At 43.4% G+C, this 17,145-nt stretch overlaps 1 protein-coding gene across 2 annotated transcripts in view; it reads left to right on the top strand.

Annotated features, from left to right (window-relative positions):
- Positions 1-17,142, top strand: part of usp47 (ubiquitin specific peptidase 47) — a 41,892-nt gene extending 24,750 nt beyond the window's left edge. For both annotated transcript variants that reach the window (XM_083759489.1, XM_083759488.1), the window contains 13 exons: positions 10-114; positions 935-1,142; positions 3,215-3,330; positions 4,109-4,228; positions 4,840-5,641; positions 6,583-6,758; positions 6,926-7,006; positions 8,701-8,816; positions 9,167-9,285; positions 11,521-11,651; positions 13,761-13,808; positions 14,656-14,786; positions 15,248-17,142. In XM_083759489.1, coding sequence (XP_083615615.1) covers positions 10-114; positions 935-1,142; positions 3,215-3,330; positions 4,109-4,228; positions 4,840-5,641; positions 6,583-6,758; positions 6,926-7,006; positions 8,701-8,816; positions 9,167-9,285; positions 11,521-11,651; positions 13,761-13,808; positions 14,656-14,786; positions 15,248-15,422 — 2,328 coding nt within the window. In that variant the 3' untranslated portion in view covers positions 15,423-17,142. The remainder of the gene's footprint in view (positions 1-9; positions 115-934; positions 1,143-3,214; positions 3,331-4,108; positions 4,229-4,839; positions 5,642-6,582; positions 6,759-6,925; positions 7,007-8,700; positions 8,817-9,166; positions 9,286-11,520; positions 11,652-13,760; positions 13,809-14,655; positions 14,787-15,247) is intronic.
- The last annotated feature ends 3 nt before the right edge of the window (positions 17,143-17,145 follow it).

Here is a 17,145-nt window from a genome sequence, read left to right as displayed (position 1 = left end):
TCCATTCAGATTAAGTTGTTCTGCATGCATCCTGTAAAGATGGTGATGGTGGAGAATAAACTGGAAGTGCACAAGGACAAAACACTACAAGAAGCAGCAGTGATGGCCTACAAGGTAAAACACAAGGGAAAATGTATTGGAACTGTTGCATTAATATAGAATTCATCCATTCAACCTTTTATTTAAAATCTATCCGAGAGCTCATTGAGACCCTCATTTACAATGATGCAGAGATTACACACATACTGTACAACTACCGGTATACATTTATTGTTATAGTTACTGTACTGTACTGTGCTCTGTAGTGTACTATATTGTAGTGTACTGTGGGGGGTCCCCAGAACATCCACAAACGCACCCAGCGTGCGTTTGTGGATGTAAATCATTTCCCAGATACTTTCGGTAGGGATATGGGATCTCCCTTTGTATTTGTAAACCACAACTTGTGTGTTCTACCAATATGGTGCCAAAGCCTGAGTTGTTGTAATTATTAACCCATTTAGGCCTGACGTCGAAATTTAAAAAATCATGAAATCTTTTCTGAAAAACCCTGTTTCTCTGTCCGTGGTACTCAACCTGTTTCATGTCAAGGACCCCCGGAATGATATATATTTGGCCGCAGACGCCCCATCTGAAAATATGTTGTTCCAGGAACCCCTCAGAAGCAAAGATTTGAGTTAAAAACGTTCAAAGATTCAAAGATTTGCACCACATTTTCAAGATTTTTCAAAATTAGCAGATCTACAAGCTCTGTGATGAGCTTGTTCTGCTATTTTTCCAATAGGAAAAGTATAACCTAATGCTCAAAACACCAAAAGGGGTTCCCGTTTTGAAAGGGTTAATACCCAATGTAAGCACGTCTTCATCACTCAAAGATACATTTTGTCTGCGTTTGATTTGTGCCTACTGTATATCTGTGCTCTCTCTCACTCAGCTGATGGAGCTTGATGGCGTGGTCTCGTTGGACTGCTGTCGTCTGGTGAAATACGACGAGTTCCACGAGTACCTGGAGCGCTCCTACGAGGGCGAGGACGCCACCCCCATGGGCCTGCTGCTGGGAGGGGTCAAGTCCTCCTACATGTTTGACCTTCTGCTGGAGACGCGCAGGCCTGAGCAGGTGTTCCAGCCCTACAAACCTGGCGGTCAGCATTACACTGTTATTATACAAACCTGGCGGTCAGCATTACACTGTTATTATACAAACCTGGCGGTCAGCATTACACTGTTATTATACAAACCTGGCGGTCAGCATTACACTGTTATGATACAAACCTGGCGGTCACCATTACACTGTTATGATACAAACCTGGCGGTCACCATTACACTGTTATGATACAAACCTGGCGGTCAGCATTACACTGTTATTATACAAACCTGGCGGTCACCATTACACTGTTATGATACAAACCTGGCGGTCAGCATTACACTGTTATTATACAAACCTGGCGGTCAGCATTACACTGTTATGATACAAACCTGGCGGTCAGCATTACACTGTTATTATTAGGGCTGTCAAATGATTTTAATCAGATTAATCACAGCTTCAAAATTAATTTAATCATGATTAATCACCATTCGAACTATGTCCAAAATATGCCATGTTTTCCTGTTTATTGTTGTGGAAATGGAAATATAAATGACAGAAAGCGGATATACATTCGTTTTTGAATGTTTTTTGTTTTCTAATGCATTTAGTATAGACATGATGTGATGTGAGCATCTGTAGGCCTAGCCTACACTTTGAGTTAAATCAACACTGGCTTTTGGCCATGTAGACTGCGGTCCCCCAGGAGGAAGTCACTAATGTTGCTCTGGAGAGGGAAGTCTGGAACACTCTGGTGGAGCTGTTGCCCCCGCGACCCGACTAGGGATAAGCGGTTGAAGATGGATGGATGGATGAATGGAGACTGGGGTCCCAGTCCAGAGATGAAAATCATAATAAAATGGCCTAGGCTACTTTCTATCAATTTAATTTGGGGGTCCTTGAAATTAAAATAGCTGAGAAGCAATGGGTTAAACTGTAGACTATAGTTAATTGAAATTCACAAAATACAATAATGGCACATAAGCATTTTTGGAAACAGGGCTTGGTTTAGAAAAGCCTATATTTTGTGCTAAAGTAATTATTGAATAACATATAAATGTAGGTTTTAAGGCTAGAAGGGCATTGTAGTGGACTGTAGTGAGAGGCGATATTGTCTCTCCTTCATTGCGGGACTGCAGGACTAGTCTGGAGATAGTTAGTCGTGAATAAGCTTCAGTCAGTGTTTTGGTTCGTAACTGCCCAGCTAGCAAGTCATGGCGCGCCGCGGACGTGAGGCGGTCCCCGTGCCCCGCGGATCGTGTCCTCCGCCGGGCGCGTGACGCGACGTGGGCAAGTCGTTCATGATCAGCGGAGTTGTGCATTATCTCCGCTGTGCACAGCAGCACAGGGGAACTGTCTTTAATATATCCATGGTCGTTTTCAGTTGCTTTCCATGTGCGACACAAAAGTACCATGTGTTTGTTTTGGTAATAGCCTACTGCAGGCGCAGCCATGCTGATTCACGTAATCGCGTAGCCGTAGGACAAAACGAAACCAGCCGGACAAACATTAATGGCATTTTCAAAATATCCACAAGTTGCGACGGACCCGAGTGATTCTTGCAGCGCGCTGATAGCTAACACTAGTAGTGTGTGTGTGTGTGTGTGTGTGTGTGTGTGTGTGTGTGTCAGTGTGTGTGTGTGTGTGTGTGCAGTGTAGCCTAATGGGGCTTTGCTAGGCAGACAAAGTAACGCAACAGAGTTACAGAATCAAACCACTTTGCAACCAAACTACAATACACAAGCTATCTCTCTGGTGTTGTTCAATCATGACTGTGTGCTACACAGTGACAGATTTGTTATGCTCTGGACGTTCCTGAGCCGCGCGCACGGGCGCATGTTAGGGGGAACACTAACATGCGTTAATTGCGTTAAATATTTTAACGCAATTAATTAACGCAATTGATTAATGCCATTAACGCGTTATTTTTGACAGCCTTAGTTATTATACAAACCTGGCGGTCAGCATTACACTGTTATTATGAACAGACTGAAGAACGACTGACATAGAAACAGCTTTTTCAGAAAACTTTCAGGATGTAGAAGACATTTTTAGAATCTGATCTCAGGTCAGAATGGGTTAAGTCATTGCTTGCCACATTTAATGTGTTGTGCTCCTTTTCCTTTGCAGAGGTGATGGTGAAGGTTCACATAGTGGACCTGAAGAGTGAGACCATCGCGACTCCAGTCAGTGTCAGGGCTTACCTGAACCAGACCATCACTGAATTCAAACAGCTCATTGCACAGGTACACTTCTTCAGAGCACACAATCCTTTTTTCTTTCCCATAGTATCATGCAAGTATTAGACTCCAGGAGACACACCTAATATGATATATTCTAAACGGGACGCAATAGAGCACCGAAGTCCTGACGTAACTCGCTCATCCCTTCCATTCCCCTGGTTCACGGAAGTAATTTCTCTGGAGAATAACATGGGGTGATCTTAATATCGTCTACTATAAGCGTTGTGGTCCAAAAATAAACAAGCTTTCTCTGCGTTATAGTCTGTTTCTAGCGAAAATGTAACTAATTCAGCAGCAGTAACATTAGCGTTTTCTCTCAGTCAGTTGATTCTTCATATCCATATGAGTGAAGCGGCCGGGATGACATGTTTATTTTTCAAACACAGTTCTTATATGAGGTCGATCTAAAATCCCCCTATGGGGATTACAATGCAAATAAAAAGTACATGAACCTGTGGATTTGCGCCCTCTACCGATATTGACGTCAGACTTCGGTGCTCTATTGGCAGCCATTTAGAAAAGATGCCACTTGCTTACCTATTTTCACACAAACTGGAAATACTGTAACTTGTTGTAAATACTTGCATTTATGTCTATGAAATGGACTAAACGGATACTAGATAAGTTGTAACGGGGCCTTATACATATATTGTGCGACACAGACATTGTGAGCTTGTAGCAGATCTACAAGCGCACAATATGTTTATGATGCGACGCATGAGCTTGTAGGTTGGTTTGGGGGTGTAATGTAACGCTGCGTACATTGTGTTTGTCCCTCTAGGCTACCGAGCTGTCGGCAGAAACCATGCGCGTGGTCCTGGAGCGCTGCTATAACGACCTCCGGCTCCTCTGTGTCCCCAACAAGACACTGAAAGCTGAGGGTTTCTTCAGGAGCAACAAGGTTGAGAGATTTCTATTGTTTTGTCTGATTTAAAGGGATATTAATCAGTGTTGTTTTTGCCAGCAAATTTCTATTTTAGTGGAATGTATTAGTGTTAGTCTAGTTTTAGTCGACTAAATCTACAGGCGATTTAGTCGACTAAAATGTATTTTTGCGGGCCTTGTTGCCGTCATAATGACTTATTTTACACTTGCTGAAAATAGCCGATCTACAAGCTCACAACGTGAGCTTGTAGATCTGCTATTTTCAGCATGCAACCAAGTGTAAAATGACTTATACTGGATCTGTTGTCCACTAGTCCCTTCCTAACATTTTAGTCTAGTTTTTATTTGTTGACGAAATTGTCAGTATATTAGTCTTAGTTTTAGTCACCATAGCATAGTTTTAATTTAGTTTCCATTTAGTTTTCTTCAGTGGAAAAGGTAGTCGACGAACATTTTTCGTCTTAGTTTTAGTCGACGAAAACAACACTGATATTAATATTTCTAAACGGATAATAATTGCCCTTTGTTTGATGCTGTATGTGTTTGTATATATTGATTAGAAAAACAAATGAGTTGTATTGTTCCTCTGTGATGACTCAGTGATTTCTAACTGTTTTTCTTTTGCAGGTTTTTGTAGAGAGCTCAGACTCACCGGATCAACAGCTCACTTTCACTGACTCTCTCTTGTGGAAACTGCTCGATCGACACGGGAACACGATCCGACTCTTAGTCTTGCTGCCTGAACAGTCTCCCGGTACCAACAGAACTGTCTGCCAAAAACCTGCCGGTGGTGACTCTGTGTCAATAGAGGGCTCAAAGGGTAACGGGACGACCGTAGAGGCTGTCCTAGACGAGAGCACGGAGAAACTAAAGACCCTGTCTCTCCTCCAGCAGCAGCAGAGCTCCAGCAGCACAAGCGACAGCCAGAAGAGCTCAGATACCAGTGACTTTGAACATATTGAGTCGCCTTCACAGGAACCCGACTCCGCCTCCTCCACTGCCTGCGTGGCCGCAGATAACCGGGAGTTGGAGAACCGGATCGGGGCCGACGGTACGGGCGCCTCGTCTGACCCAGAGAACCCGTCTGTCTGTGAGGAGCGCTCGGACTCGGAGGTGAACAACGACCGCAGCACCAGCTCGGTGGACAGTGACATACTGAGCTCCTCCCACAGCAGTGACACGCTGTGCAACGCCGCCGACAGCGCCGGGCCCATCCAACTGGCCAACGGCCTGGACTCGCACAGCATCACCAGCAGCCGTCGCTCCAAGGCCCACGAGGGCAAGAAGGACACCTGGGACACCGCGGAGGAAGACTCCGGGACGGACAGCGAGTACGACGAGAACGGGAAGAGCAAGGCGGACGCTCACTACCTTTACTTCAGAGCAGAGTCTGGTCCGCTGGACACCGCGGCTGTGGACGCACAGAAATGTACGGTTCCTTTTGCTCTTTTATGATGCAATGTACACAACACAATGTACACAATGCTATGGATGTAAACTGTTATTCATTTCAGTTAGAAAAAAAATGTTTATTTGCATCCTATAATGGGAGGTCTACTAATTTAACCCAATTTGACCTGAGATCAAATTCTAAAAATGTCTTCTACATCCTGACAGTTTTCTGAAAAAGCTATGTTTCTATGTCAGTCATTCTTGGATTTTTCAAAAATAGCAGACCTACAAGCTCGTAGATCTGCTATTTTTCAATAGCTAAAGCATAGCATGATAACACCAAAAGGGGTTCCCGCCCAAAATGGGTTAAAGACGTTTACGCCGCGGACTAAGCCAACTCTTGTCGTGACAAATCATGACAAGAAACAAAAAAATTCGGGCCAAACAAATAATTAGAAAGTAGAAAAAAACGTCAGGTTACAACACTTTTTTTTTTAGTTCTTTGTAATTATTTGTTTGGTCCAAAATAATGTGTTTGTTGTCATGATTTGTCACGACAAGAGTTGGCTTTGTACGACGCTTATAAGGTCTTTAAATAAATAAGTTTTGGCTAAAGGAGATTTGAGCCAGAAGGCAAAGTTCTTATTAGCAAGCAGTCTTCTTTCTCGGGATCCCCCCCCATGAGGAAGTTGCTAATGTTGCTCTGGAAAGGGAAGGCCGGAGCTCTATGTTGGAACTGGTACCTACTGTCCTGTTACCCCCGTGACCAGATTACGGATAAGCGGTTGAAGAATGATGGATGGATGGAATTTAGATTTGATATCAGTTTATTTAAAATAAAATAAACACTTGACATAGGCCATTATCTTAAGAAGGTGGTGACAATAATTAATAAGTAATAATTAAATAGTAATTTAGCATTGACCCAACACAACTGAAACGGAAGGAAATGAATGAGTTAATTCTTTGTTGCAACAGGTTTACTGGTCCACGTGGACAAGAGGATAACATTGGCAGCGTTCAAACAGAACCTGGAGCCCTTGGTAGGAGTCCCCTCCACCCAGTTCAAGGTCTTCCGCGTCTACGCCAACAACCAGGAGTTTGAGAGTGTACGGCTCAACGAAACACTGTCGTCCTTCTCAGACGATAACAAGGTCTGGCATGACACTGATGCTGATGGCTTTTGTTTTATTGTGTGTGTGTGTGTGTGTGTGTGTGTGTGTGTGTGTGTGTGTGGGGGGTATATAATTTGTTTTGGATACAGTGTCTCACACATGCAGTCTATTGATTGTAATGTGGCCAATTCCTTCACTTTTCATAGATAACTATTCGACTAGGAAGAGCACTGAAAAAGGGGGAATACAGGGTGAAGGTGTACCAACTACTAGTGAACGAACAAGAGGTAAGACTATTATTGCCACCCCCCCCCCCCCCCTTTTTTTCCTTTGTCTTAATGTGCCCATGTTCAGTAACGCTACTTGTAACGAATAGTTATTCTAACCCTAGCTCTGATCCATAGCTCTAATGCTCTGGTCCATAGCTCTAATGCTCTGGTCCATAGCTCTAATGCTCTGGTCCATAGCTCTAATGCTCTGGTCCATAGCTCTAATGCTCTGGTCCATAGCTCTAATGCTCTGGTCCATAGCTCTAATGCTCTGGTCAATAGCTCTAATGCTCTGGTCAATAGCTCTAATGCTCTGGTCAATGGCTCTAATGCTCTGGTCCATAGCTCTAATGCTCTGGTCAATAGCTCTAATGCTCTGGTCAATGGCTCTAATGCTCTGGTCAATAGCTCTAATGCTCTGGTCAATAGCTCTAATGCTCTGGTCAATGGCTCTAATGCTCTGGTCAATGGCTCTAATGCTCTGGTCAATGGCTCTAATGCTCTGGTCAATAGCTCTAATGCTCTGGTCAATGGCTCTAATGCTCTGGTCCATAGCTCTAATGCTCTGGTCCATGGCTCTAATGCTCTGGTCCATGGCTCTAATGCTCTGGTCCATGGCTCTAATGCTCTGGTCCATGGCTCTAATGCTCTGGTCCATAGCTCTAATGCTCTGGTCCATAGCTCTAATGCTCTGGTCCATAGCTCTAATGCTCTGGTCCATAGCTCTAATGCTCTGGTCCATAGCTCTAATGCTCTGGTCCATAGCTCTAATGCTCTGGTCCATAGCTCTAATGCGTTGCATTTAGAACTATGTTACACTCGACTTCCTCTGCTCGCATGAATGCAGACCAGCCTCTCGTCTTTAGCGTAATTAAAAAGAACGTTTTTGCTACCCAGCCTTTCGTCCAATCAGGATAGAGTCAAAATGAAACCTAAGGTTTTTTGACCCCAGGGGTTAACTGGGGACAGGGAGGATTGATATTTGAATTAAGTGAAATCACTGAATATACCTTTAACATTAGTATTCAGGCTATTAGAATTTTATGTTCCTCTGTCATCAGTTTTTTTGTATTTTATTACAGGTTTTTACAGGTAATCATTTTATTTTGCCGTCTTAAGTGGAAGCAATATTCAACTTCTGAGGTGCCTGGTGGCACAAAATAAATAAATAGGCAACTTCTTTCACCTGCGCACAGCTTCGTATTGCATATTCAGTGGTATTATAAATGAGATTGCATCATTTGATACAGTGTGTAGTGTATGTGTAGTTGTGTACTCCTTACGAAGTGAAATTGTATTTTGTTTTCACTGTATGAGATCTTATTTTAACCAATTTTGGGCCGGAACCCCTTTTGGTGTTAGCATCATGTTATGCTTTAGCTATTGAAAAATAGCAGATCTACATGCTCATAGCGTGCCACCGAGTGGCGCGCTACGACCTTGTAGGTCTGCTATTTTTTCGAAGAACGACTGACATAGAAACATAGCTTTTTCAGAAAACTGTCATTTTCAAACAGACATTTTTAGGATCTGATCTCAGGTCAAAATGGGTTAAAAACAATTAGGGGTTCCCTCTTATTGCACTGTGTGATATAATCTTATTTATTAACAAGTATGGTAGTTGGGCCTGTGAAGATATTGTTGTTGTTATGAGAGTTCTGTGAAACAGCAGTGTTTGTGTGACTGACATCATGCATTGTCTTGTTTGCCAGCCCTGTAAGTTCCTCTTGGACACGGTGTTTGCCAAAGGCATGACTGTCAGACAGTCTAAAGAGGAACTGCTCCCTCAGTTAAAAGAGCAGTGCAAGCTGGACCTAAGCATCGACAGGTGAGACAGTGTATAATTATGTTCCACACATCAGCCATTTACTACATTCAAACCTGGCATCCCTATTTTGGGCATGTTGTTATAGATGGAAAAAAATCGTAAATAAATTAAATAATTTAAAAAAAACTAGCAAAAAACTAGCAAATTGTGAGCTTGTAGATCTTAAATCTTTGCTTAAATGAGCTTAAATGGTTCAGCGTTAAGCAATGCAACCAAATAAACAAATGAAGCTATTTGCCATTCACATCTATCAACATACATATACAAAGCCCTTAATTATTGAAGCTGATTGGTGGACTGGCCTCATAGCTATATTCTTATTGTAACACTTGTGTGTGTGTGTGTGTCAGGTTCCGCCTCAGGAAGAAAACATGGAAGAACCCAGGCACGGTGTTCTTGGACAACCATGTGTATGAAGAAGACATCAACATCTCCTCCAACTGGGAAGTCTTCCTGGAGGTTCTCAACGGTATAAACACAACCTTCAAAATAAAAGACCCGTTTGTCTAAATAATAAAGGCTGTTTCAGACGGGTGGGACTATTGACCCATTCTGACCTGAGATCAGATTCTAAAAATGTCTTCTACATCCTGACAGTTTTCTGAAAAAGCTATGTTTCTATGTCAGTCGTTCTTCGATCTTTCAAAAATAGCAGACCTACAAGCTCGTAGCGCGCCACCAGCTTGTAGATCTGCTATTTTTAAATGGCTAAAGCATAACATAATGCTAACACCAAAAGGGGATCCCAGAATGGGTTAACGTGGGCGTTCTAGCCCGGTCAGCGGGCGTTGCACTGTGCCCTCATGTGCAGAAGACGCGTAGTTTGGAAAAAAAGCTGACCACAATAATCCTGCTCTTGCCGCCCACGAGAGTGTGCATGAAATAAGCGCTAGAATTTCACGGGACCGCTCCCTCCAGCTTGCCTCTCCGCATCTCAACTTCTCTGCAAGGCCCAAATAATTGCCTGCCTCTCATAGATTAATGATAATTACTAAGGCGTATCGCTTCCTGTCTGAAACGGCCTTTAGCCTTGTGTCTGCTTCTGCTTCTATAGACTTATAAAGGTTGTTGTTTTAGGGGGCAATCTTGGTTAATAGACATCTCAGTGGTGCATTTCCTGCTGTTGCTAATGTCTGTCCACTAAATGGCATTTTAGTTCTTTTTCACCTGGTATAGAGGGTATGCGTGTGACATCATCTTACCTAGAAGTTATGCGGGAACACCTACTGTTGCAAAGTGGCAAAAAAACCTCCTTTCTGGCCTTGACTGCCCATTCATCCAAACAGAAGAGTCAGATCTGATTGCATTAAACGACGTTAAACTCACTTTTGCCACTCAATCAAGGTCTAGTCTCCTGGGTGCGTGCACAAACGCGCACGTGGCAATTTCAGGGGACCACGCCCGTGAAAATAGACATGCGTAAACGCGCCTCAACTACTCTGTGTGTCCAAAATAAACGCACGCCTCTCATAGAAAATGTATTCATAAGGTGCGTCAGTCGCTCCCCGTCTGAAAAGTTCTTTAGATCAGAAACATTTCAGTTTGAGAGAAAAGATTAACAATAAAGCTTTATTCATATAGCGCCGTTCAAAACAAGAATGAATGTAATGCCCATGGCTCCCTGTGTCCTCCTCAGAACCAGAGAATGAATGTAATGCCCATGGCTCCCTGTGTCCTCCTCAGAACCAGAGAATGAATGTAATGGCCCATGGCTCCCTGTGTCCTCCTCAGAACCAGAGAATGAATGTAATGGCCCATGGCTCCCTGTGTCCTCCTCAGAACCAGAGAATGAATGTAATGCCCATGGCTCCCTGTGTCCTCCTCAGAACCAGAGAATGAATGTAATGCCCATGGCTCCCTGTGTCCTCCTCAGAACCAGAGAATGAATGTAATGCCCATGGCTCCCTGTGTCCTCCTCAGAACCAGAGAATGAATGTAATGCCCATGGCTCCCTGTGTCCTCCTCAGAACCAGAGAATGAATGTAATGCCCATGGCTCCCTGTGTCCTCCTCAGAACCAGAGAATGAATGTAATGCCCATGGCTCCCTGTGTCCTCAGAACCAGAGAATGAATGTAATGGCCCATGGCTCCCTGTGTCCTCAGAACCAGAGAATGAATGTAATGGCCATGGCTCCCTGTGTCCTCCTCAGAACCAGAGAATGAATGCAATGCCCATGGCTCCCTGTGTCCTCCTCAGAACCAGAGAATGAATGTAATGGCCATGGCTCCCTGTGTCCTCAGAACCAGAGAATCAATGTAATGCCCATGGCTCCCTGTGTCCTCCTCAGAACCAGAGAATGAATGTAATGCCCATGGCTCCCTGTGTCCTCCTCAGAACCAGAGAATGAATGTAATGGCCCATGGCTCCCTGTGTCCTCAGAACCAGAGAATGAATGTAATGGCCATGGCTCCCTGTGTCCTCCTCAGAACCAGAGAATGAATGCAATGCCCATGGCTCCCTGTGTCCTCCTCAGAACCAGAGAATGAATGTAATGGCCCATGGCTCCCTGTGTCCTCAGAACCAGAGAATCAATGTAATGGCCCATGGCTCCCTGTGTCCTCAGAACCAGAGAATGAATGTAATGCCCATGGCTCCCTGTGTCCTCCTCAGAACCAGAGAATGAATGTAATGGCCCATGGCTCCCTGTGTCCTCAGAACCAGAGAATCAATGTAATGGCCCATGGCTCCCTGTGTCCTCCTCAGAACCAGAGAAGATGAAGTCCATGTCCCAGCTGGCTGTTCTGACCAGACGCTGGAGCCCGGCTAAGATGAAGCTGGAGCCTTTCCAGGAGGTGGTTCTGGAGAGCAGCAGCGTAGATGAACTCAAGGAAAAGGTTTGTATCTGCTCAATCTGTCCATTAAGGTTATTATAGTCTTGCACTTTTCACTTTTGTTTTGTTTTGTTTTAAATAGTTTTTAAACCAGGTGTGGTATTTTCTTTTTTTTTCTCCAAGAACTGGCGCAGCTATAAAAATTGGAAAATATATTTCATATATTTTTTTTATGATCTAGTTTTTATTATTATTTCATTGCTTTCCGTTAAAGCTACAATCTAGAATTGACTTGAATAAATAAAATGTTATAACCACTTCGTAGGGTAAAGTAGAATACATTAATACAATATAAGTAGCACATCTGCAAGTGGTCTCCCTATTGTCCCTTAGAGGAATCAGAGCCTGATATTGGGTAGGACACCTACTAGCTGATTAGTAGTCAAAGTCATACGATTTGTCACACACGTTACCGCAGTGAAATTTGTTCTCCGCATTTGACCCATCTCTTGGAGCGGTGAGCTGCAGCCGTGCCGCGCTCGGGAATCATTTGATTAGTAGATTTGACCCCCAATCCAACCCTTTGATGCTGAGTGCCAAGCAGGGAGGCATTGGGTCCCATTTTTACAGTCTTTGGTATGACCCGGCCGGGGATCGAACCCCGGCCTCCCAGTTTCAGGGCGGACACTCTAACCACAAGGCCACTGTCTGGTTATCAGTAGTGCTCATAAGTGCAATATATCCTCGCCAGTATTGCCTCTTGATTAACAGTACAAATATGAACAAACTAAAGAGTTACAGTAGGAGGTGCTGACAATGGTAGACAAGACTTGGGGGGGGGGGGGGGGGGGGGGGGGGAAGAAGAAAGATCGCACAGCTTGTAGTCACGATGCAAAAAACCTTTTATGTTGCTCTTTATTTAACGTCTATTCGACCTTCATCAGGACAGACAATACTTTAGCGATTGAAAAATAGCAGATCTACAAGCTTTGTATATTTATTAGCTTTGTATATTTATTTCATAAAACTGGAGGATTTAGAAGATTTTTTTTGTCGGTCAGCCCTAAATGGATTAATATGAATCCAACACTTCGGCAAAACAAAATGCCTTCTTGTGGGAGACCAGGGTTTGAATCCCAGATAGGACATAAGGTTAAATGACAGATTGCAGCTTTAACTAGTTTAACTTTTGGTCCAACCTAATAGCAGAGTTTAAATGTACATTCAGCGATGTGTTTGACCTTGCGTCTCACATTCCTACTACTGACTGACGCACTCCCTGTCCTGACCTGACCTTTGTTTTCCTCTGCATCTGGATATCTGCATTGGTGTCATATTTCCTAGTATCACACAAGGACTGTCTAAAGAGGACGGGACGCGAAGACCTGTACGGGCGACGCCATGTTGCTCACATATTGCTCCATGGAAGGAAAGAAACATGCAGCAGTTGAGACCAAGGAAGTGTTGGCTGCATAAAGCCCACTGCGCATGTTTCTTTCCTTCCATGGAGCACCATGTGAGCAACATGGCGTCGCCCGTACGGTCTTTGCGTCCCGTCCTCTTTAGACAGTCCTTGGTATCACACAGCAACATTGCTGTTTTATCACATCACTTGAGAATACAGTTGACACTTTGATTCCACTCATTAGAACCAGTGCTTCCCACAGTGGAGACTCCAGGCCCATTTCTGGGTCACAATATCCCAAAAGTAAAAACAAATTCAATTGTTGTTTTTTTTTAAGATAAAGATCTATAAATGTAAAGAATAAATAAAATAAACAAAATAGTGAAACTAGCAGATCTACAATCACATTTATTGTCACTTTGAAATGGGGCATAAGTGGGTAATTGGTGTATTTTTGTATGTTTAGATACTGTGGAGAATTTTGGGAACCTATTTAGACTAATATTGAGACATGTTGGAGTAATATTGAGACAGTTGGAGTAATATTGAGACAAGTTGGAGTAATGTTGAGACAAGTTGGAGTTATGTCCATAGTTTATTCTGACCCCTTATCCATAATTTATACATCATGAATAATGATTATGGACTTAGATGGTTTTTTCGTCTCATCTCATTGTCATGATGGCAGCAATGATTGTATTGATTTCTAATCAATTCCATTGATATGAAGTCCATTTACGATTTCATTCTTGACACTCCTTCTGCAGCTCAGAGAAATAAGTCGTATTCCTCTTGAAAACCTGGAGTTTGCAAAGGTATGTAAGCTTTACCTTCTGTTGCGCACTACATGAATCTAACCATACATTTCTAAACTATCTGCTAAACACATTAAAGTATTGACTGAGCGTATTCCTGCCTGCAGGGGAGAGGGACCTTTCCTTGTGATATATCTGTGTTTCTGCCTGCAGGGGAGAGGGACCTTTCCTTGTGATATATCTGTGTTTCTGCCTGCAGGGGAGAGGGACCTTTCCTTGTGATATATCTGTGTTTCTGCCTGCAGGGGAGAGGGACCTTTCCTTGTGATATATCTGTGTTTCTGCCTGCAGGGGAGAGGGACCTTTCCTTGTGATATATCTGTGTTTCTGCCTGCAGGGGAGAGGGACCTTTCCTTGTGATATATCTGTGTTTCTGCCTGCAGGGGAGAGGGACCTTTTTCCTTGTGATATATCTGTGTTTCTGCCTGCAGGGGAGAGGGACCTTTCCTTGTGATATATCTGTGTTTCTGCCTGCAGGGGAGAGGAACCTTTCCTTGTGATATATCTGTGTTTCTGCCTGCAGGGGAGAGGGACCTTTCCTTGTGATATATCTGTGTTTCTGCCTGCAGGGGAGAGGGACCTTTTTCCTTGTGATATATCTGTGTTTCTGCCTGCAGGGGAGAGGGACCTTTCCTTGTGATATATCTGTGTTTATGCCTGCAGGGGAGAGGGACCTTTCCTTGTGATATATCTGTGTTTCTGCCTGCAGGGGAGAGGGACCTTTCCTTGTGATATATCTGTGTTTCTGCCTGCAGGGGAGAGGAACCTTTCCTTGTGATATATCTGTGTTTCTGCCTGCAGGGGAGAGGAACCTTTCCTTGTGATATATCTGTGTTTCTGCCTGCAGGGGAGAGGAACCTTTCCTTGTGATATATCTGTGTTGGAGATACATCAGGAGTTGGACTGGAACCCTAAGGTGTCGACGCTCAACGTGTGGCCCCTTTACATCTGTGACGATGGAGCTGTGGTCTTCTACAGGTGAATTAACCCATTCTGACCTGAGATCAGATTCATACGAGGTTTTCCACTGGACACACACTGGTCTGATGAACCCATTCTGACCCGAGATCAGATTCTAAAAATGTCAGCCGTTCTTCGATTTTTCAAAAATAGCAGACCTACAAGCTCCCTATGTTCCCACTAAAATATACTTGAGCTAATGGACATGGTTATGAATGGTGATTAGTAATGTGATAAATCTGATTAGAAATGCTAATAGTTTGGCTTCCCCTACAAAATACATGTCAACAAGCTGGAGATAATTTCCGAATGTGGGTTTTCTTTTGTATTGATGCTTTTTAGTATTTCAAGGTTTCTTTTATAGTAGACACTAAACTACAACTAAATACCACTTATATTCCACAAAACAATCTCAGTTATACTGTATTGTGCCATATTATGTATGTATGTATATATGTGATTTTATTCTATATGTACAGGGATAACACTGAAGAACTCATGGACTTGTCTGAAGACGAGCGCAATGAGCTGATGAAGAAGGAGAGCAGCCGCCTGCTAAAGACCGGACACCGTGTCAGCTACTCTCCTCGCAAGGAGAAAGCCCTCAAGATCTACCTGGACGGAGGACCTGCCAAGGACCCGGGCCAGGACTGAGGTCCACAGCGCACCGGTCCTGGTTTTACATTAGATCACCCGCCTGCTGCAACGTAGCATGGCTGACCTTGAGGAACCCTGTCTGAAACACAGACGGGCTCTAATACGGACTTGAAGGTCAAAGCAGTGCTGTGAGGCCGCCTGGCGCTCTCTTGCCCTCCACTCTGAGCTCCAATGGGGATAGAGATTGGCACAGATATTGTGCACTATAGTGTCTTGTACTGTAAAGTTGAAAGGGAAAGTACAGAAGCTATTGAATAAGAGACTAATCACATACTGTATAGACAAATCAGTTTGGATGTAGTGTTGCAGGGATGGATGGATGCATGGATGTTAGAACTGTGAAGCTGGAAGTGGAAGACATCCGTCAGTGTCTCTTTGTGTCATCTGTCTCCCCTCATGTAAATAATAATAATTATTATTAATAATTATTATTATGTAAACGGCACTTCCCCACCTCTGTCACTGTTTTGGGCACTGTTAACCCATTTAGGCCTGACGTCGAAATTTAAAAAATGTCTTCTAAATCCTGACAGTTTTTTGTCAGGATAGCAGACCTACAAGCTCGTAGCGCGCCACTCGGTGGCACGCTATGAGCTTGTAGATCTGCTATTTTTCAATAGCTAAATTATAACATGTTTAAAACACCAAAAGGGGTTCCCGTGTCTGTTTCATCAACATATTCATTGTCCAAATTCAATAATGTTCATTCCTGTATCATCAGACCAGACCTATACATTGTCCCCCATTTTTGGACAATACAATTAATAGTATCTGTAGCTCTTTTTCCAGTCCTCAATCCTTCTGGTGAGTCAAATGGGATTACTTAAACAAATTAGATCATTGATTAAAAAAAAAAAAAAAAAATGCTTTTGGCTGTTTCTGCCTTTCTACCAGAAAGCCACAGCGTAATAACGTGTCATGGTGGATTGTCTGCTTTCATCATGCTTTAGTAGCCCTTGCTTCACTTACACAGGATTATCTGGTAGGCCATTGGTCTTTTGCTATCAAGGACAAAACAAAACCATGTTGATTATGTTTAAAAAAATATATATTTTGTTTTTGTTTATTGTAAATTATTATTTTGCTCCAGACTTAATTATATATTGGGTCTTATGAGAATACGCGCACACATTTTGTCTGTTGTTTAACCATTTGTTTTCATTTAGAAATGTAATTGTTTTATTCATCACATTATCGTGTCCCTTGACAAAAATGGCACATTTTTAACTGGAAAAATATGCCATTTTTCTTGAGGGACACGGCCGGCCATACAACAAAGAAAATAAGCCTGAGTGGTGTTGGGTTGAGGGGCGAGACGGAGCCCTCAGTGTGTTTTTGGCCAAGAGTGGTTGTTTTGGCGCTTCTACCTACTGCTGCTTGATAGACTGACACCTGGGGTGTAGAGACTCTAGAGGCCCCTGGACGTGCTAAACGTTGGGCCTCTCTACACCCCCAGGTGTAGAGAGGCCCTTGGACCCACCTGGGGGTGTAGAGAGGCCCTTGGACGTGCTAAACGTCGGGGCATCATCTCTACACCTGGGGGTGTAGAGAAGCCCTTGGACGTGCTAAACATCGGGGCCTCTGCTCTGCACACTGGAGAGCAGTCCTCCGATCCCCTCTGGGTGTCTAATGCTGCCACCAGCTATTCACTGTAGAAATGCCAATATTATGAAGAACTTTTTTTCCTTTTCTTTTTTTCCTTTTGTGGTTGTTTATTTCT

This window comes from Protomyctophum parallelum (genome assembly GCF_964188405.1).
Source record: "Protomyctophum parallelum genome assembly, chromosome: 2".
Classification (NCBI taxonomy): domain Eukaryota; kingdom Metazoa; phylum Chordata; class Actinopteri; order Myctophiformes; family Myctophidae; genus Protomyctophum; species Protomyctophum parallelum.
The sequence above is the reverse complement of the archived record's forward strand: the minus strand, read 5'-3'. Positions and strand labels throughout refer to the sequence as shown.